This window comes from Brachyistius frenatus, unplaced genomic scaffold (assembly GCF_029030835.1).
Source record: "Brachyistius frenatus isolate BFR_SWC_R1_liver_20210118 unplaced genomic scaffold, ASM2903083v1 Contig_20, whole genome shotgun sequence".
In the NCBI taxonomy this organism is placed as follows: Eukaryota; Metazoa; Chordata; class Actinopteri; family Embiotocidae; genus Brachyistius; species Brachyistius frenatus.
In genome coordinates this window covers 4,487,315-4,515,248 of record NW_027210619.1, presented here as the reverse complement: position 1 = coordinate 4,515,248, position 27,934 = coordinate 4,487,315, and the positions used below count along the sequence as shown (strand labels likewise).

Genomic DNA, 27,934 nt, shown 5'->3' with positions numbered 1-27,934 from the left:
CACCTTGTTTTAAGAGGAAATGTAAAACATTTTTTAATATGTTTCATTATTTCACAGTGAAAAAGAACAGCACAAGTAATTTTCAGCAGAATTTTTTTTTTTTTTGGCAAATTACATCTAAATCCAGAGACAATGTACCATTTATAGTGTGTACATGTAGCATAGGAGCCTGGTCCATTCCACAGAGGTCAACGTCTGGATTGTTGAGAATTATCAGGGATATATCTGTTCTGAGATGATACTGACAGAGCAAATGAAAATAAACTTTCAATAAAGCACTCAAGGCCAGAAGAATCAAACACAAAAGGCTCAGATTTAGTCTGAACACAAACTGAGACAAATTAGGGAATAAAAAAAAAAATAATAAAAAAGAACACGCAAACAGGCACGCAGGGGTGAATTAAACCATTAAAATGACATGAACATAACAACACTGGTGTCCTGCTGTGTGTTGTAATACAAAGATTCTTTGACTACTTTGTAACATTTTCCTACTAAAACACTTGATTTGATTTGACACAGCCATGCAAATGCAATATATGCAACAACAAGAAGGCCGATAGTAAAAGAAAATCACCCGCACACAGCCAGGAAGAACCTGACGAAACATGCAGGAGTCTGAAAAAACTACCCTCTCTTATCAGGACAGGAAAAAAACAAAAATAAAAACTATAGCAGCCACAGATGGACAGGGAGAGTAAAATCACTCAAGGTCACAATGATTCACAAAATACTCAAACATTACAAAATGTACAACATTTTTTTTCAAGAAAACATTCTGCAAAGTGCGTAAACTGTGTGCTTCGCTTAGTTACAGGTCAAAAACAAACCTCAGTTGATGATCCTACCTAGCTGAAGCTGTCTTGCATTGAAATCTGGCCCACATTCAAGTTAAAAACACCTAATAGTGAACATCTATGATGTAAATAGACAATCAATGACATACTTATAATTTAAAAAAAAAAAAAGACTAGCTTTTCTGTGCTATGACATAGAGGCTCCAATTAAAGTGATAAATTCGACAAAATGGCTTTTTTAACATTGAAATGTGTCGAACCAAGATAATTGAGGCTGGCTTAAACCAGTCTAATGTACATTAACCATCAGTGATACTGTATCATAGGATAAATGTTTGTAAATTATCGGCTACAATGATCATGCAGTCACATCTAGAATCGGCAGTTTTTAATTGCCCTTTCTCTTACACTCTCACACCTCATCTTTCTACCCCTCTTTCACACACAAAGAAACCAGTGATCAGTGCTGTAGGAGCTTTTGTGACTACAGCACACAGTTTAGTGTGCATCGCTGTAGTCAGAGCCACCATGCACTCCTAATAACACTGCATGGACCTGCTCATCCACTTTGTCTCTGTCGTCTCCACGCCCTCTGCTGTAGGTGGGGGGCTTTCCTAGACTTCAAATTACACCGGGAAGAGGTCGTATCTTTGCCCCCTTTTTTTTCAGCCTATAATCCTTCACGCTTGGCTCTTCGGAGTGAGTTCAGGAGTCACCCAGCAGCCTCTGGCTCCGGCTCCTACTGGCTGTCGAGGCCGTTGATGGATTTGTTTTTTCCTGAGCCTGTCCCTCTTCGTCTGGTTGTCGGGCTGTCGCTGTGTACATCTGTCTCTACTGACACATGAAGATCAAATATTTTTAAGTGAGTTCATTAAAATACCTAACTGAAATGTGCATATTTACAGTATAACTCTATTTCAAGCACTAGAGGTCAGTCTTTCACTGGATAATAGCTGAAGATTGATGTGTATTTTTGAGCCTGTGGTTCATAAAATACCGTTAAATTCCTCGAACACAGGATCAGCTGACTCTGTGTAATTACCGTCATCACATTCTGAGAAGCTCTGTGAGAGGAGAAAAGTGTAAATATACATCACACACGCACAACTTTAAAAGAACAGAGAACATATAACAGCTCACTGACTGATAAGAATCCTTAAAAGGGACACATCCTGAATGTTAATATTCACTGAGGGTCCTCAACAGTAAGACTTTTTGGACACAGAAAACGATTTGCTTTATTAGTTCGCAGACGACACAGCCTTTTGTCATTCAGACATGGGTATCAGTTTGTCACAGCTTTACTTAGACGTGACAGGACTAATATAGAAGGTCACTGGCTTCTGGGAAAGAGTCTGCCACTGCTGTTGAAAAGTAATGACGTCAAAGGAGAGCAACGTTTTTTTTATTCCCTCACAACCTGCAGCGGAGATGGATTTTAATAACATGTTTTGATGTATTCAATGAACCATCAAGAAATTTATAGGGAAAATTTCAATGTAATCTTGATAAACAAACAATACTTTTGTGTAAATTAAAATTGTCTTTGTAAATGATACAGAAATGTTACTAGGTCTGCAGTAGTTTGACATAAAAAAAACACTCCTAAAAGCTAAAGCAATAAACATACCTTTCCCCTCGGACCATATGTTTCTGCATACCACACCATGCCATATAGGCACAGGAATGTAATGAAGGCCTAAAAACAGATCAAAGGCAACAGAGACTCGTAAACGATTCTTGGAAAATCCTTAATCAATAATTTACAGCATTGAACATTTTTTTAATTGTAGATGTTGAAACAGACAAAATTACAGTGTGTTGGTGGTTAAGGTCTAAGCTTTCACATATTTGAAAGCATGATGGCAGAAAGGCACATAAACATGATCTTACCAAACACAACAGCCAAAGGATCACATAGAGGATCTGTGTTTTTGAGAACAAGTCCTGTCCAAACTTAATACATGCCAAGGCCTCCAGAAAGGCTATTGCCCTGTGAATAAAGAGAGAAAAAAAACCCCACATATAACTGAAACCTTTGACCTTCTCACATTAAACTTTCACTTTAACAGGAAAAAATAGAAGCTCTAAACAAATATGTTGGTTTGTGGTTTTTTTACCCGAGAGCTGTGGGAGGCTCACTGACCTGAATCTGTTTACATCAGCTCAATGAAACATATTCTTTTTGAATAACATTCCTGATGTGGGTCAACTGAATGACAATTTAGACCTTGAGTGAGGCAGCGAAATGCCGCAACAAATACTACTGCTCATACCACCTGGTAGATCAGTTAACATTCATCACAGCCAGCATCACTTCTTATCTGCCATCACTGCCTGAGGCCGTTATTATTATGTGTATACAGCAAACTACATTCTTCATACAAGGTGTAGTTCAACTGACTTTTGAGGATCTCATTTGTAACAATACACTCTAAATAAGGTTTTACTTACCCAAACACCCAACACTGAGTCCCCACTCTCTTGCACTGTGTGTCTGTGAGGTACGCATAATACTGCCTGAAGACAAAACAAATACAATGCAAACGTTAGCAGATTTCAAGTCAGTTTCTTGCCTAACCATAAACCTGTCTATAAAATTGACTAAACAATGAACGACACAGAAGCATGAACCAGACGTACCTTACTGTTGGAGCCGTGATGATACCAACGAACAGGATTCGACACCAGCTAAGAGCATGGCTCGCGGGGAAGATAAAAATGTGTTTGAGGAAGAATGTGTTCAACTCTGTGAGCTGCGAAAGAAACAGGAAACAACACAGATGATCATGGTAAAAATCTATATAAGCACTTATAGTATAGTCTGTAATTATTAGGACATTTCTGTTGTTGGCACCACATATAAACATAAAGGTTTAAAAAAAAAAGTTACAATGTGTTTTATATATAATCACAGAGAAAAAACAAAATAAACAATTATACCTTAATCTTTTGTAAATATCAATATTTAATATGAATGAAATGACTAGCAGAGGTAAATATCAACAGTATCTTTCCTCATGATTGGCTTTTCTTCAGTCATCTAATTAACATTATACATTTTAATTTCTGAACTGTTCAAATTCAAATAAAATGTGCTGGAGTAAATACAAAAGCTATTTTTCTAGGTTAGGCAGTGGTTTGTCATCGAGGAAAAGCACAGGTGTAAATAATACAATTTTATGTTCCCTGAAGCTGGTGAGTTTCTGTGTCTTGGTATTATGCATGATGGCTTCATGGATTACTGGGCCAACCGAATGAAATGAAGGTATCATTAGTATGATTAGTCAAAATGTGTGCTGTTAAAAAGGCCAAAGAAAAACATGTCAAAGTGTGCTTCTACTTATTAACATAACTGTACTACTCTTCCTTCGTTGTTACTAAATACTTAAAACAACATGCTCTATTTTACATGAGAATACAATATTATTTTAAGGGTGGACAGTAAATGTTGCTTGTAGATTAAAACCACATTTTCTCACAGCTGTGTATTTATGAACCCAGTTCATCAGTTTTATTCCAGTCTGAGAGCTAAGAAAATCTACCCTTAAAGTAGAGAATATTGTCATGAGCTCGAGTTTGTGGTCCACATAAATCTCGCACACAGCAGACATGCTGATGGCAGAGCAGGACAAGCACAGGTGTCGCAAATAACATTTCATGACAGCTTTGTTCCATTGCCAGTGAGACAGGAGGTGGTTTTGTCAATTTCAAGGATGTGTCCTTGAAAGGATGGGACCTTCCAAGCCAGGACCTTCAGAGGCGAGGCCATACTCTTTCTATGCACTCAGAGTACACATGATGAAACAGTCTAGCGAGTCTGAAAGTGTGCTTCATCCTTCTTCTTTGTTTAATGGCAAATTGGAGCCAGGCAGAAGATCATCACCACAACTGCTGTGTTATACAGACTTTATATTCCAGCTATGCGTCTTAGAAAAAGTTCCACCCTTGTATGTGCGTACAGAATTGTGGGTGCTTTAAGCAACCCAAAGATACACCAGATGCATCTCTGAAATTTCCCTTAATGTGGGACTTAACTGATCCGAGACATTGGAGCAGTCCTGTCAGGATTTGATGACATAACATCCAAGAAATTGTTTTGTTTTAATTCTGGTTGATGTTGTACAGCACTGTGTTTCAATGTGCTATATAAATAGATAATAGTGACTAGACTAAAACCTCTGCCTACCAAGGATGCATCCTTGAGATTGAGACACAGCCTGCGTGCATAAGAGCAGGACCCTGAAACTCGGATACATAAAAGGAATGCGGCCCCTCTTTATGTTATGATTACATCTGTGTTTGACAAATCAAAATCTGTGGTGTCAGTATGGAATTTTTTTTAATTTTATTGCAGGCAGATTCACTGAAAATGTCAATTAGTTCAGCCCGAACACAGACAGTAAAATTGTTTTCCCATTTTAAGTAATGATATCTGAATTCTATTATTACACCCAAGTCCTTTTCAGCAAAATAAATGTATAGATTTCTTTGGTTTCAGGGTGTTTATAATGACACTGGCACATACGGTATACCGATTATTTCACAAAAATGTAACACTTATGAAACCATTCGAGTTGAAGTTAGGACACTAACAAAGATTCTGTTACGATGCAAATCAGGCTTGGATAAACACGTTGGCAACAACAACAGCAGTGTATTTTAAAGGGGGGACTTTGTCCAAGTCCCGCTCATCCGCACTGGAAGATAATGAGAGGGAGGCCTGCTGCAGTGTTATTCATTCATTTGGCCAGAAGCTTGTGTGGTTGAACTCAATGAGGAGCAGCTAAACTGTCCCCACGCTGAGGAGAGGAGAGACATCCCACATCTCCTCAACTCATTTTTAATAACTGGTAATTACTATCTGAGGTCTCAAGAGAGTTGTCGATGGCCTGAGTGAAGGAGAGGGGTGGATGTTGCCGTTTCATCACCAAACAAAAAAACAGGAGAAACACCAGCCTTTAGCTTCCATCACCACGGCAGTCTGCGGCTAGAAATTTTGGCAGCCATAGTTGACTCTCTAGTGGAGAGCGACGGCGCTTACTCAGGTTCTCCATGCGTGGTTTTCTCATTACCATAAATTGCACCCAAGTAATCCAGTCCGCCTCACTCTTATGGGATTAGCTGTCAATATGCAGACAGCAGGACTCTCGTGCATTATTTGGATCCTTTTGGGACTGGTTTTAGATTTCAGCTGAATTAGATTAGCCAGGATTTAGCACACGGAGCACAACGGATGATCTCCAACTAGTCGGCACTTAGTCACCATGAGAGCGGATTTCTCACGGACCCACCTGCCAGATGATCATGAACAGATAGACGCCCATCACTCGCTGCAAGGAAGACTTCGGGTCGAGCCAGCGCACGTATGTCCAGCTCGCAGGGGTGAACTGCAGCGCGGCTCGTTTGATCTTTCCTGTGGTGGTGTGGATGTCCCTGGTTGGGAAGCACATAAACAGGATTACAAACACTTGCAGATAGATTTACAATAAGTGTTATGTTAGTGCAGAGAACAGATGAAAGCAATGCCACCACATAAATCATTCAGATCCACTCTGCCTTGATGAACATGTGGGATTATTTTTCAGAATAACAATTTATGCATCAGATGGTTTGCTAAAAAGAGTTGCTGGAGCGGAATAGGTTTTATCATAATGTTACAAAATCAAAGTAAATTAAATCCATTAGATAGTGTTTATTCATTATATTTGATGTATTCTGACATTAACATCTACATCTTGGGACTTTCAGATACATTGTATAATAAAATCACGGAAGAAAGTTTGATGAAATTTAAAGAAAAACTAAATATAAATTTCATTGGGTTGACAAACAAAATTTTCTTGAAATAATATAACAAAGCCTAAAAGCCCCAAAATAATAATAAACATAATCATTCTTTAGCTTGTGATATCATCCTCAGATGCTAGTTTTTATATTCGAGTTTGAATTGAGGTGACATAAACAGGCTGATGATGTATTACCGGCATTTTTTAAATCAGATGTAATATCATTAAAACATGGCTGATTTTATAAAATGTATGCACCAGTCTTCCAATATGAAGCCCCCTTCCATTTCCACACACTGTAAATGATTTAGAAAAGGCATCTGAAAATTCTGGGCATGTTAGTGCTGTTCAAACAGACTGAGGAGCAGCACAACACAGTTACAGCTGCATTTGTAGACCATAGAGTCATACTTAATACTGGCCCAGTGGTAGGTCCTCATCTCCAAAAAGCGGCAGACAGTCATGCCGAGCCAGATTCCCCCTCCGTTACACAGCAGGATATCCAGAATCACTTGGTCCCACCAGCACTCAGCAAAGTTAGGCAACAGATGCATGAAGAATAGCTATAGGTACAGGAGAAGGAAGCGCAAAACAATGGCTAAAACCCATCATACTCCACTGGATAAACCACCTGCTTAATACACCTTAAAATTCCTCCATTAGAGAGAGAGAGCGAGAGAGAGAGAGAGAGAGAGAGAGAGAGAGTGAGCGAGAGGCAGGCAGAAAGTGACAGGATGCTATGCGTTTGATGACTTGCACCAGTGTGTGCTTGCTTCTGTACCTCAGTGAGCTCCCAGGTAATACTGATGGTCCAGCACAGGCCATAGCTTCGAATGAGGAGGGCCTTCATACCCCAACCCCAGAAATGGCTGAATGCAAAAATGTCAAAATGGCTCAGGATTCTTTCCCAGGTGATGACATGGCAGTTCACAGCGTACTCCTGCAGGCAACAGCACAGATAGCCTCATTACACTGATTGATAATCCCCCCTGACGGTGAGCACAACTGGTGCATGCAAATCAACGGGTAAACTATTTTTGCAGTGAACCTCACCATTATGTCTGCCTCTCTCTTGGCATAGCGCAGGTTTGGATCCAGCCAAAACATCAGCTGCTTCACCTGCTGCCAGTTGAGGAAGATGATGAAAACCAGGAACAGGAAGTAGATGACACTCAGACCTTATGGCAGCAGAGATACATGATGGTGAGAGAGGAAAATCTGAGGTCCAGACAACGCCTGTTTTTAACCTGAAAGACTTTCAGCAAATACTCACCAAAAACTATACGCCATATTGCTGGGTGTGGTCTGGTGAATGGACCTGAAATGAGGTACATTAAGATACAAAAAAATATTTTCTTTATTTGTGTTACTTCACATATAGTTCTGGATTTGTTCCCTTCCTCATGCCTGCTAGTGGAGGTGATTTATGGCTTTTAGAGGGAACTAAAATACCTGACAAATGACACCACGCTGACAGAAGCAGTTCCCCTTAGGATTCAAATTCAGTTTATACAGTCTGTTCGTTTTTTTCCTTTCATAACGAGGTCCTTGTTGAAGTTCCTCTTTGTTCTAACTTGTGTAAAACAGTCTTTATTATTTACTTTGCTAAAATGTTTGGGACTCACCTTCAGGGCGACTGACTTCACCGTTTTTCACTAAACAATACCGCCTCTCTGCGGTTTACTCACCATTGGGAAATGCCAAAACACTGATGACAAGGAAGAAGGAGATGACGAGAATGAGTCCAATCCAGACATTACTGTCAGGATTTCCATCATCTCTGCAAATGGGACAAATACATATTTCCCAATGATCAGTTAATATTACCAGTGATTTGAAGAATATCCTGTGGTGGAAGACGTATTCAGGTCCTTTACATAAGTAAAAGTACTAATACATCACAGTGAAAATACTCCAGTACAAGTTACCGTCCTTACTTTACGTATTATGCGAAAAATGTATTTAAAGTATAAGTACACAATGAGTAGTAAGTGTTCCCTGATATTTTTGGATTCATATTACTGTTGCATTACAGTGCATTTTTACTGCTGCAGGTATTTAAGGTTGTATATTATATCATGTTGGTTAGTTGAATCTACAGCACTGCATCATATTCAATTCTGCTCTGTAAGAACTACGTATCTCTAAAAAGTCAACAAGCTCAGAAAATTATTTAGCATTATATATATATTCTAGATTATGTCGCTAATAAAGTTTTTTTTTTTTAATCCATAAAGGAACATCTAATCGTTCAGTTTATCAGAAAAAAAAAAAATCAAATTCAAAATCATCAGTGTGATTTTTACTAGACAGGAAAGGTACTGTAATTTGAAAAGTAACTAGTAACTAAAGCTGTCAGACAAATGTAGCGGAGTAAAGAGTACAATATTTACCTCAGAGATGTAAAGCAGAGTACAAATGTGAAGTTGCATAAAATTTAAATATTGAAGTTAAGTAAAAAAATAAATAAATAAATAAAATCTCAATTTAGTACAGTACTTGAATAAATGCACTTAGTTACATTCCTCCACTGGGTCTATCAAACAGCTCATTTTAAAAGGATGCTCCACATCCTTTCCACAGCCGCAGTGGTGTGGATGTGCCTCACATGTGTGAACATCTGGTCGACATCACGGTGCATCAGATTAGTTTTAGATTTTGTGAAGCAGAAACGAGAGTCAGTTTCATTTCTGGTTACACTGCCACACAGGAAACACCGTCCACCGCTGGATCGACGTTATATAACTTCACAAAAACGTTTCTTATTACGAACCGAAGCTGACGTTTAATGACAGTAAAAGGTTAAGAAAGTCGTCCCGGTTCTCGTGAGCGGGAGAAGCCCGCAAAGAGCCCGCGTACACCGGCGGCACCGTCCCGAGCATCCCCGCTCCCTGTTAGCCCGGGCTAAGCTAAGCCACGGGAGCTAGCCGACGTTAGCTGGGGAAGCGACTCACCTCGTAAAGGCGAAATACATCAAACTGAGCACCGTGCACGTCAGCAGCGTTATCGTGTGCGGCCGGTAGAAAAACTCGATGGTGATATCCTCGACTTGCTGCTCGTTGATCATTCGGAAATGCATCCTGTAATTCACATCATCCTTGCTCAAGGTGTGGGAGCCGCTGTACACAGACGCCATAGCTGGACTCGGCCGGCAGGGCGGCTGCTGCTGCTGCTGCTGCCGCGGAGGCGTGACAGTGGAAAAAAAAAAAAAAAAGCATCTACGACCACCGACACCGGACAGGATTCAGATACAAAAACAACAAAACAAAAAAGAAATGAAGTCATAAAACTGGCGAGCAGCAGGATTAAAAGAGGGGAAGGCAGTTTTTTTTTTTTTTTATTATTATTATTTTTTTTTTTAAGGGAAATTTGTTCAGTTTATATTTTGGATTGGTTTATATGTTTTGTTTGGGAGTGTCCCAGGGCGGAAGAGTTCATGTGCTTTTAAAGCGTGACTTCCCACGCGAGGACGTTTCGCCATAACTGATGAACAAGAGCCTGACTGCAAAACCTCGACTCACTTCATTGTCTGAACGATTCCAGCACGGAACAAGCAAAACAAGCCATTTGCATGTCAAATGAATGTGTTTCCTGCAATAAACTTGGCTGGTAGATTTCCTTGAATTTGTTTGGCTTGTGTCTGTCGCCCTTTTGCGGCCGCATCCAGTCATTAATAGCTGCACCGCAGCAGTTCTGTGGAGGACCGGACGTGCCAAAACGGAAATAAATAGATGACCCAATAAATACATTAATGTGCACTAAAAATCATGGTAAAAAAATAAATAATTGCAGGCACCAATTAATTGATTTAATGTAACATATATCAATATTTTTTTATTTTTTTTTAGTTTTCTTCTGTATTTATTAGCATTTGTATTGATACTGCTAATCATTTGCATTCACAATTAATTTTATATTTTATTTGTGAATGTATTTTTTTTTTCAAATCCATTTAGGTATATGCTTCTTTAGGCTATTTATTTCATTTTTCCCTTTCCCTTACATTTCTAAATGTAGTTACATTTTTGGTAGCTTTTGATATGTGTAGATCTGATACGTGTGGAATACATAATTACTCTGGTAACTTTCAGTAACTTTAAGTCTGCAAAGTAATTATTTATTGTTTGGCAGTAGGACACAACAATATATCTAAATTATTTAATTTGTACTTTTTTTTCTTACTGTAATCAAATATAAATTCCCTGCTTTTGCAGTATTTGCACCTATTGTTCTTTTTAAAAGAGGGCAAATTTTTTACAATTGTTATTATTATTATTATTATCATCACCTGTGCATTGGAGTATAGATAACTATTGTTTTTGCTCAATAAAAATGCCAATATTGTAGGATAGTTAACTTTATTTATATGTTCAAATCAAAATTGCAAAGTTATTCAACAAAAACATGGATACAAATTTATCAAAATTGATCTAAACTGCTGGCCGCTGAGAAATTACAGCTTTCTGCAAAAATCAAACGTAGCTCAGCAACCGTTTTCTTAGTTTGATATGAATGCTTGAATAGAATTATACAGAAATCCAATATAAACGGGTAGCTATGCAAAAACAAAAGTAATTGTTGATAATTGGCTGGCAGTGGATTTCAAATACAAGCAGCTCTAAATATTTTTCTGCTATTTCTGACAGAAACAAAAATGTCCTTCACAATTTTTGTTGCACGAGTCACGAAAATTGAGAGGCTGTTAAATGTTAAAGTACAGACTACATTTGGGTTTGCCGTTGGTTTGCATCAATCCTCGAAATTCAGTCTTCTTGTTTTAGCAGTATGGTGGGCTGCAAAATAAAAGAATAAAGACTATTATTATTCATAAAACATTTTATATCTATTCTGTGGAGCTGCCATGTGTGTAAAGAAAATTACATACCAGAGTGTTGAAATGTTGTCTGCATACAGCTTTACTGAACCAGTAGATCGAGAACAAGGTTATTAAATTTTCAACTACCAGCAGACCCATCATCAATCCATTGATTCCTTTGATCACCTGTAAAAAATGTTTTTTTTAAAAACAATGGCTTAAATACAAATCAACTGTTTGGTATATCAAAGGGAAATCTTTTACTCAGTCAAGTGTGATGGTGTTGTCGTGTACCTCGGTGGTGGTTTTGTTTTTCTCAAGAAACCGGACCGCGCAGAGAGAAAATGCCACAACTGACCAGAAGAAGCTGATAATGTTCAGAGAAAATGAGATCTTTGCCTGGAAGGTGAAAAAGACATTACATTATACACACACATCTATTTTGGCAGCAATGTTGGCATTGGTGTGTTGCTCAATTAAGACAAAGTCAGAACACAGTGCTGAATAATTGATGAATGACACAGACACCACACACACGCACACACCTTATTGATTATGAGTAAAATTAATCATATTAGTATGTATTAGAATACATTAAAAAAATTAAAAGAAACTAAACAGTCGTCAGAAACATTGAAGTAATTATATAACTTTATCTGGATCAATACAATAGTCAATATGCAGTGTGTCATCATTTTGAAGTCAAGTTGTGATAAATAATCAGCAGTAACTCCACCGCCATTTTGTGGGTTTTTTATATGCACACAAAATCCTCATTTTAAATTACATTACTCACCACATGAATGTTTGGATATTGTCCTGCAGCAAAGGACACCATACCAGTGATCACAAACTAAGATAATGATAAAGCATATTATTTATTTTAAACAGAAATATGATCATTTACAAGACATTTTAAGTGTTATCTATATTTGAAGTAGTTTTTACCAGAACACTTGGTAGAATGTACATCATGGCAGCGCTGTCTTTAGAAATTAGACCAATCATGTAAAGAAACACACCAGCCGTGACTTGGGCTGCCTGATAATAAAAAAAAAGGGGGAAACATGATAATAAACAGAACAGAAAATACTTTATGCATGCTTAAATTTTTGTCTGTAAATTAAAAAACAAGAAATATAAACTTCTATAGAGTCTGTTTGCATGGCACCACACCTTCCCATCTGCATATAAAACAGTGCAACTTACTCCGATAGGTTTAGGTTTTCCCTTAATAACAAGGACTTTGTAGAAATCCCTGAACACACAGTTGAATTTTTCTGGCATCAGCTGACCCTCTCGAGCATCCTTGAGACTTCCAATGGGAATAGTGATGATTATTGAGTCATCACATAGAAATGTCTTCCTCATTCTCCTCTGAAAAAGATCAAAGAGCTTTGCAGCAGCTTACTGTATATGACTGGTGACCAGGTGTAGCTTTTCAGTAAACAGCAGCAATACCTTTGCACTTTTTCTTTTCTTGGCTCGATTCAGACCTCAAATTCTTTGCTTTGTCGAACAAGTTTGACAAGGAAATGACCTGAAACACCAATCCTCTCTGACTTTCCTCCACCCCCCCCCCCTCTTTGCCACCCTTTCTCTCACACCGACAAAATGCGTGCATGCAGACTTTGTCTGAAAACTGCAAAGATCTAATATCTTAACTTATTTATGTTTTTTTTACAGTCTTAAAAGTTACAAAAGTGTTTTCATTGCAACGGAAATAACATAATATAAAACATATGACAATGAGGCACTAAAGCTTTAATACAATAATATTAAAGGCACTTTACTTGCAAAGTAAGGAAGTTAAAGTATGTGATGACCTCATCTCTCAGTATTAGCAGGGAAGTGAAAATCATGCCTTTAGAGTGCAACACATGTTTGAGACAGATACAGAGATACTGCTGAACCTGGTAAGAATCCTGAACCAAAGTCTGTTTTTGAACTGCACTGAAAATTGCTTTGTTAAACACATTTGCAATACGGAAGATTAATTTATGAGTATTTCAAAGTCTGTATATGCATGTCAATGTATTTGTGAGTTTCTTTGCATGTTAAATGTATTATCTGCTAAATGTGTCACAAAGTGTATGTAGAGGAGAGCTGCTGCTGTGTGACATTTGTGTCATATATGTATCATCATATTCGCTATCAAATAGCCTAAAGAAGAACAAGAAACATTATTAGGTCAAATAATTATGCTTGTTTAATGAATTTTTACACATTTGACTGCAAACGTAGGAATTTCACAACACCGAAAAATATAAATCTCCCAGTAATGAACTTCATAAAGAAATTTTTTTTTTATTGCATTGTCTTTTTGCATTTTTGGGGGGAAATCAAAAAGCCAACTATTCTCAGGACCAACTTCAATGAACACATATCAAACACACGGTGCAAACCACATGTCAAGAAAAATAGAAATACCAGAACAATGCACTTCTGCTTCCTGAGATGCAATAACCCTGAATAATCCCCTAGCATTGTCATCAACAGTTCAACAAATCATATTATTACATGGTTGTTTTGTGTTTTTTTTTTTTAATACCATGAATCTTATTATAAAACTTCTTATAATTTACAAGGACTTACATTTTTCAGCCTATTCTGTGTATTTTAAGGCCACTGCAGAATTTCTTCCGCGCTGAGGCAAAATGAATCACTTTTGACACGTTGAAAGAAACATCATGATTTTTAAATAAATATGCATTTAGACATTCATAAGGGAAACAACTATTCCTCTAGATCAGAGAAGCACCATGGCCTGTGCTGATATTGACATGGACATCCGTGCTGATGAGGAGCCGCACAGAGGTGGCCGGAGAGGAGCGCCAATGATCCAATATTACCAGGCTACAGAGATGATGCCAGATAACAGAAAGCCGCTGCACGACCTGCTGCAGAAACATCCAGCCGTGTTGGGGGTGAGAGTGTTTGAACAGCTCAGTACATACATAAAAAAGATGTAATGCCTTTGAAATAAGTAATACCTTTGTGAAGTTTAGTGTTGAGTAATGGCAGAAAGGTCAACTCTGAAGTTGCTTATGCAGACAGACATTCATGGCATACACAGCTAACTGGGAATTGTTAACGGTTTAGTTCAGCTTGTGCAGTGAGGAGGAACCAGGGATCAAACTCTAACAATTCAACTGGACAATCTCCTTTATAAAACTGAAATCAAAATCTAACGATCTAAACGACTTTCTCAAAAAGTGTCTAGTCAAAACAATTATTAACCATTATACGTTTTCTAAATGTCAGAAGGTTATTGATGGCAGGAATAATTGATCAAAACAGATTATATGTATGCCTCTGCACCGCCGACAGACTTGGCCACATGCATTATGTTTTCGGCTTGTCCATCCTTCCCATTCCTGCGAGCACAATTTAACAAGAACTTCTGAAAGGAATTTTTTCAAATCTGGTTCACTTGGACTCAAGGATGAATCGACTAGAATTTGGTGGTCAAAAGTCAGAGTTCAAGCTCGCAAATCACTTATGTGTCAAGAATTCATACACTAGTCATGACAAAAATTCAAACAAATGTCTAATCGAATCAAATTAAGTGGTGACATTTTACATCCAAGAGTTAAAGGTGCCATCATTGTGCGCTGCAAAAACACTTTATTTAGCCTTTGTTTAACTCCATAACTCAGGAGCAGAAGGAAAGATTGTGACTATATATTTCACATTTGGTCATAAACTGAATTAATGACACTAATTTTTAGTATCTTGAAATTGTGCTGATAATATAGATCTTTTGTGCTATTGGGTAGAAGATGTGTGCGAGGCATCCATGTTTTCCTGTTTGTAGTTTCTTTGCAGTAACAACATTGAAGCATTGTCTACTGTCATGGCCACAACTTTGTGCTTCATCAGAATCAGTATGTGAACACGTACTGATAAGGATTACTATAAATTCGTCACTACATATATTTTAAGTCTGGGAAGACATGGAAGTACACTGCAAACTGGTAGATGGAGGCATACACCTGCAAGGCAGTGCTTCTTTATGGTCAAATTTGATAATGAATTGTAATTAAGTCTTTACAGTACAAGTGTTTTATTTAGTGTGAGTTTGTTTCACATTTTGTAAGTCACAATGATTTTGTGCATATTCATAGACAAAAGGAACTAAGATTGTAGTTTTTTTTCCCCTCATCAGTATGTACAGTACATACTGTACATACCATAGGTTTTTTCACGTTACTAGAACAAATCACTTCCCCATTTCTCTGTGACTATGTTATTTATGATCTAAAAAGACATTTCATGTCAGAATCACCAGCAGATTAGCGATGTAGAAATAGCGGCAATAGCAGCAACAACAGGAAATGCTTGGTTAACACATTTGTGGCACTGCATTTCATAAGTGTAAAGACTAAAGTTTCTCATGAACTTAAATCTTGTAAATGTATGCAATATTCTACAGTTCAATTAACTTTTTTAAAGATATTATTTATTTGAGTTATTTATTTACAACTATTTATGTGGAAATTCTTTACAGTAAACACAGGAAGCGGAAAACTTGATCTTTTATTAATAATATTAATACAATAAAGTTGTTCAGTTCTATTCTATTCTATTTTAAAACACTGACTGATGTTTTAGAGCTATGTATACGTATGATTTTATGTTCTTCATAGTCTTCAGTTCAATGTTTGTTGCATTTTGGCATTCATGAGATAATGTTTATTCTTTTTATACATTCCTGCCACTTTAGCCTTTATGTTGAATACATTACATCCTTACCGTAGTGTTACCAAATAAACACAATTAATGAAATGCCACAAAAACAGCAACAAAAAAAACCATTTCCTGTCGCTGCTCCTCACATCTACATGAGGGAATGGATCCCTTTTTTTGTTGTTGTAATTTTTCATGGAAATGAAGCTGAGATTATAAATATAAAAAAATATATTCAATGCAAATATTAACAGAATTTAGTTTGTACACCTGAACACAACTATTTTCTATTTTGCATCATTAGTGATGTCTTAGTTACATGCAAGTTGTCTCTGTTCTTTTGTCAGTCTCTGCAGATAGTGAGCGGCCTCTTCAGTGTTGGAGTGGGAATTCTTTTTTCTGTTACCCAGAAGATGGAAAACTCCTTTTTCACTCTGTTCAGAGTATCCCAAATGACTGGGACACCTGTGAGTCTCAAGCAAAAACCAAACTATAAGAAACAATTCAGTGGTGAAGCACATGAAAACGTCTAACGTTCATTCTCCTCCTCTACAGCTTATAATAGCCGGACTTCTTTCCAACTTGTTGTTCAAGTATCCAGCATTACTATCAGTAAGTAAAACTTGATAAAATCCTGACAAATAATACATTTACAGAGGTGACTAATAGTTAAAAGATTACTGTGTTATGTTGTCACAGGTGTCCTTTGCAGTCAACTGTGGCTGCATTATTGTGGCTATGGCTGGAGCTTGTCTGATAAGTGTGGACCTGGCTTACTGGAATGACGAAAATGATCAGCATTTGAGGGTACGACCATGTTAAGAATATGACAAAGTGATTACTTCAGAGAAGGCCATATTTAGTAAAAGAAATTTATACATGTTTTCTAATAGAAAACCACTGAACATTTAATGATCTTTATGTTTCTGACAGATGGAGGTGATGGAACTTTGTCTGTTGGGGTTTGAGGTTTTCCTCTCTGTCATTCTCTGCTTCTGGTTCGTGAAAGAGAAACACCCAAAATCACCATGATCAAACTGCTGAAACTTTTTGAGAAAAAATTTGAAGATTGTATACTTTAAATTAACTGTTTGTATATAGAGGACCAGGCAATTTATGTTTTTTTTGTACATAATGTAGCTTTCTGCAACTTCTCTAAAATACCTATACTGGAGTTCAAACCCCAGCTGTAGAGGCTGAGCTGTGGTGTGCGGATGATGTTCGACTCGGACTGAGAACACAAGACTTGTGGTAAGGAAATGTCAGCGTTTCTCATGCGAAGAAAAAAAACCACCCTTCATCCTCCTCAACATCTACGTCTCTGTGTAACGGTAGTAGTGGATCTCATAGTGCACTTCTGTCTATCCATGTGCAATGTTCTCTGCATGTGTGGTTTTACATTCTATACTTGGTTATCAGTGGAAATATCTTGTTTGTTTTTAGCTGCATTCACACTTTCAGATGGTTTCACGCACAGAAAGCTTCAGAGAAAAATGAAGGGTTTGTTTGTCACGGTCCTGCTTTTTTTCTTCTTCTTCTTTTTTTTTTTTTTTTTAAACCAATGCAGTCATTAGTTAGGCGAGAATAAGTTCACAATAAACTTGTCTGTGGCAAAGAAATAAATACAATGACATGTTTAAAACATTTTAATCATCTGTACAACTGGCGACGAGAAATACGAACATTGTCTGAATTTATCTGCTATTTTTTGTTTTGTAAATTACATCTACAATATAAACACATACCTAAGTTCATTAAAACTTAATGTACAGACCTCTGACGTACCATCATAAGTGTATATTATGTGTCAATTTACAGTATCATAATGAAATGTCATGTAAGGGTTGAGCTTTAGCCATTAAAAGTCCTAAAGGCTTTGAAGTTTGACTCCTCTTTATTTTCCATCCACTTGTTGTGAAAAGCAAACTGCTAGGGTATTCAGCTTGAGGACATCACAGCTGCAAAGGAAGACAAAAAAAAAATGTAATATCTACAAATGCAATCAAAATAATTTTACTTGAGTAAGCATGCAATTTTAAGAATGCCAGTCAAGGAAAGAAGCCCAGTTAAAGCCCTTTTTATGAAGTAAAACAACATGGCAGAATTCTTTCAATATTCGTAGTCTCATTATTTGTCACCCTAAAATTCTCACTGCTCAAGTCCAGTCATCAGTGTTTCATACAAGATCAAGAACGTGACCAAAATGCAGCTCAAATTATAAATTTAAGGAAGACAACATCAACATAATCAATAAGTCAGGTCCATAACATTTATATAATGTTATACCGGATGTTTATGACTACATGTTTCCATAGGGTAGCCTTTAGCTGTTAACTTGTACCGAAATTAAAAAGCCTTTGAACTATTTGCTGAAACTTTGATCAAAATGTGTTTTTATTTCTGTAATATTTGAGCTGAAAATGTTTCGAACGTAGAGAGGCAATTGGATTTTGGACATTATAATGTTTCTTCTAGGCTAAAAGTAGATTTAATGCAATAATTTTGGAAAGAAATGATTACAACTAAGGGATTCATTGCCATTTAGGCCGTACAACAGAGGGTAACAGTTCTTATTTATCACACATGCTTTCAATATACTTAAACCTAACTACAGATGTAACAGTTCCCTCCATTCTCTACTGTCCCCTGGTTGTCCACTTTAATACTGCTTCCTGCTTTGCGACATTTTGTCTTTATCTTGGCTAAGGTGTGCTATCTGAAATATAATTTTCCCCCATCACATGCAATAAAGAAAACAATAACAAGTTCAAAAGTTTGTTCAAAACACAAAACTTAGGCATAAACAATGAATGCATTCCAAAGCACGAAATCAAAGGCTGTAATACAGCATGCACGTGTTCAAACATACATACTCTTGAGAACATGTGATATCATACATTTCACCCTCATGTCAAACGGATGCACAGAGGAAAATGAGAAGGATGAGGAAACCAAGAGAGAAAACAGGAAAAAAGAGTCACATGTTTACAAGACAAACCAGACGTCAGGAGGAGAGCCCACTAAACCCATCAGGACACACTGCCATGCAGCACACGACACGACACAGGCACCAAAAGCATTTCCACACAGATTAGTATTCAGGCCACGGGTACTTCCTCACAGTTGTTAATGAGGCTGTGAAGGGAACAACACAGATGTCCACTCTTGTGACACTGGTTACTTACTGAGCTAAAAACCCCTCAGCTCTGAGTCAGACCACTGTAGAGAGGCCTACTGCTATATGAGAGGTCGTGCTCTAGTAAAAACAAAAAGAGGTGGTGAGTGAAACTAAAGCTGCAACTATTCTCTACTACTTGTCTTTAAGTTCCCTGTCTGTTCTAAAAACATTGCTGATTATTTAAATCATTAGTTCCCCTGCACAGGTTAAAAATGAGGACTCCTTTCATAGATATACAGTAATGTGTGAGGGAAAAAATGTGGTCATGTAAACATTGACTTCTCTACATGAAGAACTGGATCAGGTTCAGATTTTTATAGATTCTAGTTAGATAAATAAATACAAGTTTAATATAACTGCCAAACTTTGACTGGTCTAAGGCTTTAATCAGGGTTTAATAATTTACATCCAAAACTCTCTTCAAACTCACAAATATTTTCCTGGCTTTAGATTTTTTTTTAAATTATGTACAAGTTTTCTGATCACTTGTCTGTCTAACCTTTGTTATCGCTGTTTGTCAATTAAAACAAATGCAAAAAATACTTCACACACACTATAAAATGATGAGAATATTTGAGCTTAGACTTTATTCACTGGCTGACATTCCTGTCATCACTGTCTTTACATTTAAAAAAAAAAAGTAAAATATTATGTTTTGCTTCCATGAAATCAGAGTAAACAAGGGTGATGAACATGAATATTTAAAATATTTGTAAAAAAAATAAACCCCAAACATAAATGCCCATAACACTGTGCCAGTTTATTGTTGCTGTATTACACTGCACTGCTTTTTGCAAAGCGTTCCTCATAAACTGGCAAACTTCCAAACTACTCATCGGGCTTACGAGGATGTAATATAAAGCAATACACTAACTAAGCTAAATTCTTATCAAAAGTTTGACATGAAAACTATCATAGGAGTAATGAAAAGGGGAAGTTACAAACATAAATACGGTACACAGCTTCTTTAAATGTAAAATTACGCAGTAATGTAATCAGAAAAATTATACAAAGACATGAAGAGAGTGAAAGAAATTCAGTAGTTAAGGTGGTTAGCCATCCTTGAACCTGCTCATATTTGACACATGGCCAATGAAAGAGCACAAATAGAAAAAAAAAATGAAGTGAAATGTGTTCATGTGTTCAGGCCTCTCTATAAAGGTCAGCTTGAGGGAAAACACATGACCACAGAGGGCCACCAAATATAACGAGTGTCGTTGTAGCCAATCTTTAAATAAATATTCCCAAAATACATTCATGAAACAGCATGATGTCTGCAATTACGTGACATTAGTTCATTTTAATGAGAGATCATAATAAGGAAGGTAATCAAACACTCACTGCTGTGATGAACTTGGTGCCCTGCGGCTGGAGGTCTTCATCTTTCTGGAATATTGAGGGAGATGCTATGGAGGAGGAAGGTGTGGAGGAGCAGAGGAAGGAGGAGTGCTCATTGTTGTTGTAGGAGTCCATAATGATGCTGGCATGCCCGGGTATGGTGAGGGGGCTCAGCCCTGTTACGCTGTCACTCGACGTGCACTGGGAGGATGTTTCTGAGCTCTCAGTGACTGTCACACAACACACAGAGAAATATAAGATACATTGTTAAAATAATACAGGATCAATAAACAAGGAACTGTCTTTACTAAATACTGAACCAAGAGTTTGAAATGTTTAGTCAGTCTGTGGGCAGCTACCAAGTTTGTGAAATATTTTATGTGTTTATAAATATACAGTATGTAAAATTTGAAATGATCACTTTCGCAGCTCCTAGTGGAGGCAGCAAACAGACACAGATGCACAGATTGCACTCCTTTACAAATGTTACACATAAAGGCTTTAAGGCTAATTGTATATGTTTTATGTACTTGCTTTGTTTGTTTTATTACAATCATTATTATCATGACATTATTTTTTTATGAATTTGATTGGTTTAAACTGTACAAATCATAAGGTTGTTGTGTTTCTCGCTTCAAGAGGACAGTGATGACAAATATTTAAATCAAATATAGTTCATTTCCAACATCGACACTTCAGAAAATGTGTCCATACATAAAAAACTGCAGAGAAAAATGATGGTAAGGCACAAATAAGTTGCTGATTTCTTTTTGCCAAAGTCCTTTCTTGTAAACAAAAAGACATCAAAGAAGTGAGCAACCAGTTATTTAAAAGAGCAGAGCATTTAGTGACATTTGGTGGTGAGGTTGCAGATTGCAACCAACTAAACACTCATCACCTCAACCTTCCCTCCCAAGCTCGTAAGAGAATTGACAGTGGTAACGAAACTTGCAAAAAAAACATGAAAGGCCCTCTAAAATGAATATTATATTCCACCTGCCAATAGATCCTCCTAAATCCTACACACAGAAAATGTTGTATACTATTATTTTTTGTCATCTGACATTTCATTGTTTTTTATTATTCAAAATCAACAGATACACTAAACAGAAAAGTATCCACTCACTCATGGAGGGCTGGCTCCCAGAGTCCTGCTCCAGCTCATCCTCCTCTATGCAGTCGTAGGGCCACTGGGCAAAAGAGGGAACGCTGCCTAATGAGTACGAATGTGTGTGTGGGTGAGAGGGTGAGGAGTACAGGTGGAGATTGAGCGAGCCCAGCAGGGAGGAGGACGACTGGCTGCTGGAGGAGGAGGTGCTGCTGTTGGAGATGGTGGAGTGAGGCCTCTTGAATGAGGTGGCGTGTTCAAATGAAGACACGGCAATGGACGCTCTGGTCCGAGACTCTGCAGGTGGAGACAAACAGTGTGAGCCGTTAGATAACAGGAGCAGTGTACAAGCCAAATGTATAAACATCCTGTGGTTGGTAATGATGATAATTAAGGGTTGAAAAGGAATTACTGCGTTTGTAATGACTTCTGCAAACATGAGCTGGGTTTTTGTGTATCTGAATTAAATAAGTAACCCATACATGCTCTTAGAAAGAAACTGGAGAGGAAATGGGGCAGAGAAGGTAGGAATAATAAATGCACAAGACCGGCTCACCTGACCCCTTCATGATATAATCAATGGCTCTGTCACTAATGGCTGCATCACTTGGCTTGATATCCATGAAAGGCTTGCTTCCAATTCCCATGGACACCATCTCCTGCATACGCAACTCTACAATCACAAAAATTAAAGATCTTTAATGGCATAATGTGTGCATAGAAATAACTGTATGTCATTGTATTGGTACTGAATGATGCAATGAATAGTTTGTGAAAAACTGTATAATCTGACAGAAAAACACACCTCTGTTCCTGAGCGCCTGCCTCCACAGGATCTTGCCAATAATAGCTGTCCACACTGCCTTGACCTCTGCAGAGCTGGCTTGGAGTATGAATGTGTCCTGTGACTTCCTTCGACGGAACCAGATTTCAAACCGAAGGCCGCTGTCGCCAACATTTTCAGTCATACCAATCTCTGCTGTCTGTGCAGAAAAAAATATAGAAGTGAAACTATGTTAAACAAACAATCTAGAAACTGCAAAAACTATCCTCCTCAAGCAATAAACTCTTACTTTGAAGGACTGTTTATAGATGTAAATGTCATATCCTCCCTCGATCTTCTTGGTCTTGCTGAAGAGAATGAGGTCTTCAAACAAGAAGACGTGGCGAAGGTATTTCCTGCGTCCACACCAGACTATGAACTCATCCTGGCAGCGGAGTTGACCCTGTTCTTTTAGGTTCACCTGGAGAGGAAACATGGCCGCTCACATGCGTCAGAGAGAACAATACAATTCCTGATGGGATTCTGACCTCACTTTACTGTTTACATAACAAGATGACCTCCATTTCAAAAATAGTTTTAATGACCTTTGTCCTGCCAGACTGTCTTATAATATTGTTGAGCAGTACTTGTACTTTGTGGCTGTGTGCCTGTGTATTACTGCTTACATCACAGCCCCGGATGGCATCCATTGCCAGCAGGTCGTTGCCATGGCGAAGCTGAAACTTGACCATCTCCTCTGCTGTGCGGAGGTCACTGAGCTCCTGCTCCTGGGACTGGCTGCACTCCTTTATCAGGTCTTTGAGCAACAGTGCATATTTACTCATCCTCTGAATGGGCTTCAGCAAGTACGACGCCAAGTCCATCTTGTCCCCGAGCTCCAGCTGCTTATTCTGGAGAGAGAAACAGACAAACAGGGAGGAGGATTAGTGTGCTATTATTACTCATGAAAATGGGACTACTTACAGTTGAGGCCATTGGCTAATTGATACCGATCCAATCCATCTGTGTTGAGTGTTAGACATGTAGTTTTTTGCCAACATGACTATTAGTATTATTAAATCTTAGAAAACATCCACTGATGTAATTTTCAACAGTTAAAAATCCTTTAAAGAATAATGACAAAGATAAGAACTGTGCGGCACATTCTACATTTGAAAACTAAACTTTTCAGTGCTCTCTAGTGGACTTGGTATATAATGGTGTACTTGTTTTGAAATCAACTCCAACATCTCTGTTCAAATCCTCAAACAGACAACACAGGGTTTATGATCTCGCCATTTATTTCCATGACAACTGGACACTTGCATCCACAGAGGCCCATGAGATGTATTTTTATTTTAGTTTTTAACAAATATTATTTCTAGTTTGTATTTTTTTGTCATATACCTCAACACCAATATACCAGTCATAATTTAAGCATCAAAGTGATTGGCTCTCATATGCATGTTATTGTTTGTGATCTACTTAGTGTAAGACCAAAACATCATGCATTTATGTTTTGAAAAGAAAGTAACCAGGACCAGAGTTTCCAGACACACCTTAAAGAATTCGTTCCCGTGGCTGCTGAGTAGAGTGTCTGACCGCGGCTTATTCTTGCTGTACAGAGCATACATTCCAAACTGATCCTCCTGCACACAAAATTAACAAGTTACAACACTGACTACAGCATAAAGTAAGTTGACATTTCAGCATGGTTTGTTTAACACAATGAACGATTCAGCTCCCAAGAGGCCAAAACTGTAAATATATGGGTTCAGCCACCAGCTTTGTTGCAGAGTTTGTTGCAGAGGTGACTTAAGTACATTGGTATAGAAACAATAATGAAACTATGGTATAGTGAAACTATAACACTCCACTGGAAACATGACACTAAGTTGCTGTTTAAAACTTCAGTAACTTTTTGTTAATGGGAGCTACTAGATCTAAGTGCTGTTTTTAGACTGACGCTAATGTCCTAAGTGAGGGCGCTCTTGACTGTCTGGACTCACGTGTCGGAGAAAACAGCTACTGATGGACAGCGGGGAGTGGGCGCACGCCTCCAGCTCTGTTAGGAAGTACTGAGTGTGGAAGTCCCACAGTTTCTCCACATTCCCAAAAATGATGCTGCGCTTCCCCCGCAGGTCCTGAGGCAGATCGAGGCGCTCCATCTCAGGGAAATAGTGTTCAATAATGTAGCTGAGCGAGCGAACGTACTCCCTCTCTGTGGAAATCATTTCATCCATGATGTGCTGCACTTTACTGGCAAACAGAAAGATGCAACAGCATAAGGCTAAGAGGGCATATTATTCAGAACAATATGATACCAAACGGTTTCAGATAATAAAAAAAAAAAAAGTAACTAGTAGTAGGGATTTTGATAACTGATTAATAATTTTACACTATTTATTAAAGAAAAATGCTAGAACCTGCTAATTGCAGCATCTCAAATGAAGATCTTTATTTCATTATGAATTGTTCGTTATAAAAAAGGAACAATTTCATCTTGGGCTGGGGAAAAAAGTGATGTAAATGTTTCAGTTTCCACATATAATAGTCAAAATATTTAATAAATCAATTGTAAAAGTAACCAAGAGATGAATCAATACTAAAGGCTATTGTTAGCTCCTACCATTAGCATAAAAACAACAATACACTGTATATATTATCACTATATTAAGGTAGGAATGTCTATGACTAATATAACAATAACTTTGACATATTAGGATGTGGGGTAGACAAAATAATAGAAACACCACAAGAGAAGATGTTTTTAACTTAAACCAAACCTAAACCACATTTGTAATAAGGCAAATTCCAAATTGTTTATAACAGATTAAAAACAGATGTATTCGTTTGTGAGATTTTAAAACACTTTCCTAATAAGCAACCACACTTCATTGAAGTCCTTATGACTGGCTGATCAGGACTGAGGCTTGTCTGAATGCCAAAATGTGGTTGTATCTTGTGGTTGGTCATTAAAATCATAGTACTAAGTGTTTCTAGTGTTTTGTCCATGTCCTATATATGGAGCATAAACTGGATTCACATAAAGTAATTCCCCAGTGTAAGCTTAGTATCACAGATTTACTTCCTCACCTGCTCTGTTTCTTGCCGTCTCCGTCACTGCGTCTGTTATGGATCCTGGAGGGCGTAGACATGCTGCGGCTGCGGCCCAATGCAGGGCTCAACACATCAGGTCTCTGCAGCTTCTTCTCTGCCGACACGTTATTGGCCACCTCCAACCCCTTAATGTACACACCTGTATAGCCATGAATGTGGCCAACATCCGAGTGACTGTTGTCTCTCGGGGTCAGCTCGTAACTCATGGTCTTCTTCATGATCTTCTTCATTGGCTGCTTGCGGAGCCGAGAGGCTCCAGAGTAGATGGGCTCGGAGTGGCAGGAGATGGTGGAGTCGATGGTGCAGTCGCTGTCCGTGTCTTCAAACATGGATGGACTCTGCCTCAGTTTGCTCTCACAGTCGGGGGGGAAGGTAAAGTGTGACGAAGATGAGATTGAACTGGAGGGGCTCTTGGAGAAAGGTCCAGCAGAGTGATTCTTGTTGTCCTCAAAAGTCAAAGACGTAATCGCCCCAGGTAAACACACACACCCATTAGCTACATGCTCCTCTGGGGTGACAGTCTGACTTTCTACAGTCTTTAAAGAATCCACCGCATCAACAGTCGTGGAGTTCGGCGCTTCCGTTATGGCTCGAGCCAAAGTTTCCTCAAGCTGCTGTTTGGTCTGCTGACATTTGTGCCACACAGAGTTCCACTGCTGCAGTTGCTGAGGACTCTCCAGTGAGAGCACCATGTCATTCAGCGTGCTAAAGTTGTCCATGGAGAACTTGGATGCCTCGTTGCAGTAATCCTGCAGGATCTGCACCACAGAAGGTGAAAACCTTACAGCTGTGCTGTCCAGACTCAGGTGACGGAAATAATCCTGACAGTGGTCCATCCACTGGTTTGCCTACAGACATAAAAGAGTGGTTTCTTTATACCAGAGATAGATACACAATATGGTTAAAAACAAATAGTTCCAGTTCCAATAGTTTGTCTTCTGTCTTCTCCTTCTAAAGCAGTCTGGATTAAAGAAGATGCTTAATTCGAAATGTTAAGATAAAATGTAACAATACTTTTTTTTACAGGATACAGACAGATTTTTTTTTTTTTTTCTTTCTTACCGAGTCATAGAACTCATACAGGTTGGTTAGGATGTCCAGCTTAGCCTTCCTCTTCTCAACTCTGCTTAACATGGAGCCCAGATGTTGTTTGAAGTCGAACAGAACCGAACCTGGGAGGGATTCCGGAGACTCTTTCACTAGCTGCAAACCATGCCTCTGCTGGTGCTGTCAGGATAACAATTACATCAAATTAGCAGCCAACAGCAGGCGCATTTAAAAGTTAATATGGAAAGGATTCTGTTCTGCTGCAATTTGTTTTTACCACCGACTCCTCCAGAAACTGGTTCAGGCTCTCTCTCATCTCCTTTATTTTGGCCACAGACAGAGTTAGTGATTCCAAAGGTGTGAGTTGCTTCTCTCCCGCGACATTGAACCAGACTTTGATCTGAGAAGAGAAAAGCATTGTTTACTGACTTAGGTTTCCTTTTCGTCAACAGAGATGAAAAAGAAACCGAAGATCTGCAAATCTGATGGAAATTAAATTCTAGGCCACCTGTTGTGTTTGCTCCTCGAACTTGTGCATCTCCAGCAGGCTCTCTAACTGTTTCTGTGACTTGTTGGAAAGGATCACAAGCTTATGAACCTCCTCATCCACTTGGTTGTACAGCGCATTCAGCATGTCAACAGTATTCCTGAAAAATTTAAGAAAATGCAATCAAACACGTTATGAAAAGTTGATTTTGTCGTCAATGGCACTACAAATTGTGACTGTCTTCAAGCTGTACCTGTAGTTCTCATTGTCACAGGCCTCTTCCTTCCTGATGCGGGCAAGTACAGTTCCTCCTTCTAGACGCAGCCTGTTAAGACGGGTGTCATCTAGTACACACTTCATGAGATGCCTCTGCTGTTCTATCACCTCACAAACCTCCTGTTTTAAGGATGCATTGTGGAAAATAAAATCAAACATTTCCAGACACAAATAAAGTTAGATATTTGCTTCATGTTGATTTCGAAACAAAATTCATAAAGGCTAACAAAAAACAACAACTCCTGAACTGTTTACTCCAGTTAAAAAGAAAAATACTGGCAGAAAACTATTATGTGTCAGTGGAGACACACAAATCAGAAGGGCAGACCGCCTGCAGGATTTAGGTCTGACCTTGGAGGTTCTCATGTCGCTGCTGGTGCTCAGTGTGCTGATAGACTCCTGAAGGGAGGTGATGGCTGCACTACAACTGCTGGCAAATGGTTCAATTTTCTGAGAGAGAGAAAGAGGACGACAGAGAAAAAAGATGGTGGGAGATTAGTAGCACTAACAATGTCTAAACAGTAAT

General features: G+C 38.3%; 4 protein-coding genes across 7 annotated transcripts in view; 1 reads left to right on the top strand and 3 right to left on the bottom strand.

The window, feature by feature from the left end:
• Positions 1-4: 4 nt before the first annotated feature.
• On the bottom strand, positions 5-9,756 carry ptdss1a (phosphatidylserine synthase 1a). Of its 2 annotated transcripts, none has more exons than XM_069696126.1 (13): positions 9,541-9,756; positions 8,275-8,366; positions 7,860-7,904; positions 7,640-7,764; positions 7,368-7,526; positions 6,998-7,149; positions 6,092-6,233; positions 3,441-3,553; positions 3,252-3,317; positions 2,691-2,790; positions 2,428-2,496; positions 1,795-1,861; positions 5-1,631 (listed from the first exon to the last, which is right to left on the bottom strand). In XM_069696126.1, the coding sequence occupies exons 1-13, from the start codon at positions 9,720-9,722 to the stop codon at positions 1,537-1,539; spliced, it is 1,407 nt and encodes a 468-aa protein (XP_069552227.1). In that variant the 5' UTR covers positions 9,723-9,756; the 3' UTR covers positions 5-1,536. The 2 variants fall into 2 exon arrangements, with proteins under 2 accessions (XP_069552227.1, XP_069552229.1); XM_069696128.1 differs by having other exon boundaries at positions 5-1,628.
• A 1,182-nt stretch (positions 9,757-10,938) lies between these two features.
• On the bottom strand, positions 10,939-12,918 carry LOC138619245 (uncharacterized). Its single transcript, XM_069695534.1, has 6 exons — positions 12,612-12,918; positions 12,351-12,443; positions 12,199-12,255; positions 11,697-11,801; positions 11,472-11,588; positions 10,939-11,379 (listed from the first exon to the last, which is right to left on the bottom strand). The coding sequence occupies exons 1-6, from the start codon at positions 12,771-12,773 to the stop codon at positions 11,350-11,352; spliced, it is 564 nt and encodes a 187-aa protein (XP_069551635.1). The 5' UTR covers positions 12,774-12,918; the 3' UTR covers positions 10,939-11,349.
• A 357-nt stretch (positions 12,919-13,275) lies between these two features.
• Positions 13,276-17,972, top strand: LOC138619558 (uncharacterized). 2 transcript variants are annotated; one of them, XM_069696124.1, is made up of 6 exons: positions 13,276-13,318; positions 14,151-14,329; positions 16,439-16,558; positions 16,647-16,703; positions 16,791-16,898; positions 17,025-17,972. In XM_069696124.1, the coding sequence occupies exons 2-6, from the start codon at positions 14,165-14,167 to the stop codon at positions 17,121-17,123; spliced, it is 549 nt and encodes a 182-aa protein (XP_069552225.1). In that variant the 5' UTR covers positions 13,276-13,318; positions 14,151-14,164; the 3' UTR covers positions 17,124-17,972. The 2 variants fall into 2 exon arrangements, with proteins under 2 accessions (XP_069552225.1, XP_069552226.1); XM_069696125.1 differs by lacking the exon at positions 13,276-13,318 and having other exon boundaries at positions 13,918-14,329.
• The window catches only part of LOC138619557 (pleckstrin homology domain-containing family G member 4B), a 23,810-nt gene continuing 13,598 nt past the window's right edge, over positions 17,723-27,934 (bottom strand). The window contains exons 9-24 of one of the 2 annotated variants that reach the window (XM_069696122.1): positions 27,760-27,858; positions 27,386-27,528; positions 27,154-27,292; positions 26,923-27,045; positions 26,661-26,825; positions 25,575-26,446; positions 24,488-24,737; positions 24,038-24,127; positions 23,165-23,389; positions 22,789-22,959; positions 22,521-22,698; positions 22,272-22,388; positions 21,734-22,012; positions 20,611-20,837; positions 19,277-19,347; positions 17,723-18,049 (exon numbers count right to left, since the gene is read on the bottom strand). In XM_069696122.1, the coding sequence (XP_069552223.1) occupies positions 19,303-19,347; positions 20,611-20,837; positions 21,734-22,012; positions 22,272-22,388; positions 22,521-22,698; positions 22,789-22,959; positions 23,165-23,389; positions 24,038-24,127; positions 24,488-24,737; positions 25,575-26,446; positions 26,661-26,825; positions 26,923-27,045; positions 27,154-27,292; positions 27,386-27,528; positions 27,760-27,858 (3,123 nt within the window). In that variant the 3' untranslated portion in view covers positions 17,723-18,049; positions 19,277-19,302. The remainder of the gene's footprint in view (positions 18,050-19,276; positions 19,348-20,610; positions 20,838-21,733; positions 22,013-22,271; positions 22,389-22,520; positions 22,699-22,788; positions 22,960-23,164; positions 23,390-24,037; positions 24,128-24,487; positions 24,738-25,574; positions 26,447-26,660; positions 26,826-26,922; positions 27,046-27,153; positions 27,293-27,385; positions 27,529-27,759; positions 27,859-27,934) is intronic. The other variant, XM_069696123.1, reaches the window with a different exon arrangement.

Coding starts and splice junctions, on each gene's coding strand:
- ptdss1a (XM_069696126.1), bottom strand. CDS start 9,722: ATGGCGTCTGTGTACAGCGGCTCCCACACCTTGAGCAAGGATGATGTG. Junction 3,554..6,091: donor TGTTCATGATCATCTGGCAG/GTGGGTCCGTGA, acceptor TTTCTTTCGCAG/CTCACAGAGTTGAACACATT. Junction 1,862..2,427: donor CATATGGTCCGAGGGGAAAG/GTATGTTTATTG, acceptor CTCCTCTCACAG/AGCTTCTCAGAATGTGATGA.
- LOC138619245 (XM_069695534.1), bottom strand. CDS start 12,773: ATGAGGAAGACATTTCTATGTGATGACTCAATAATCATCACTATTCCC. Junction 12,256..12,350: donor ACATTCTACCAAGTGTTCTG/GTAAAAACTACT, acceptor TCATTATCTTAG/TTTGTGATCACTGGTATGGT. Junction 11,589..11,696: donor AAAACAAAACCACCACCGAG/GTACACGACAAC, acceptor CATTTTTTACAG/GTGATCAAAGGAATCAATGG.
- LOC138619558 (XM_069696124.1), top strand. CDS start 14,165: ATGGCCTGTGCTGATATTGACATGGACATCCGTGCTGATGAGGAGCCG. Junction 14,330..16,438: donor AACATCCAGCCGTGTTGGGG/GTGAGAGTGTTT, acceptor TTCTTTTGTCAG/TCTCTGCAGATAGTGAGCGG. Junction 16,899..17,024: donor AAAATGATCAGCATTTGAGG/GTACGACCATGT, acceptor TGTTTCTGACAG/ATGGAGGTGATGGAACTTTG.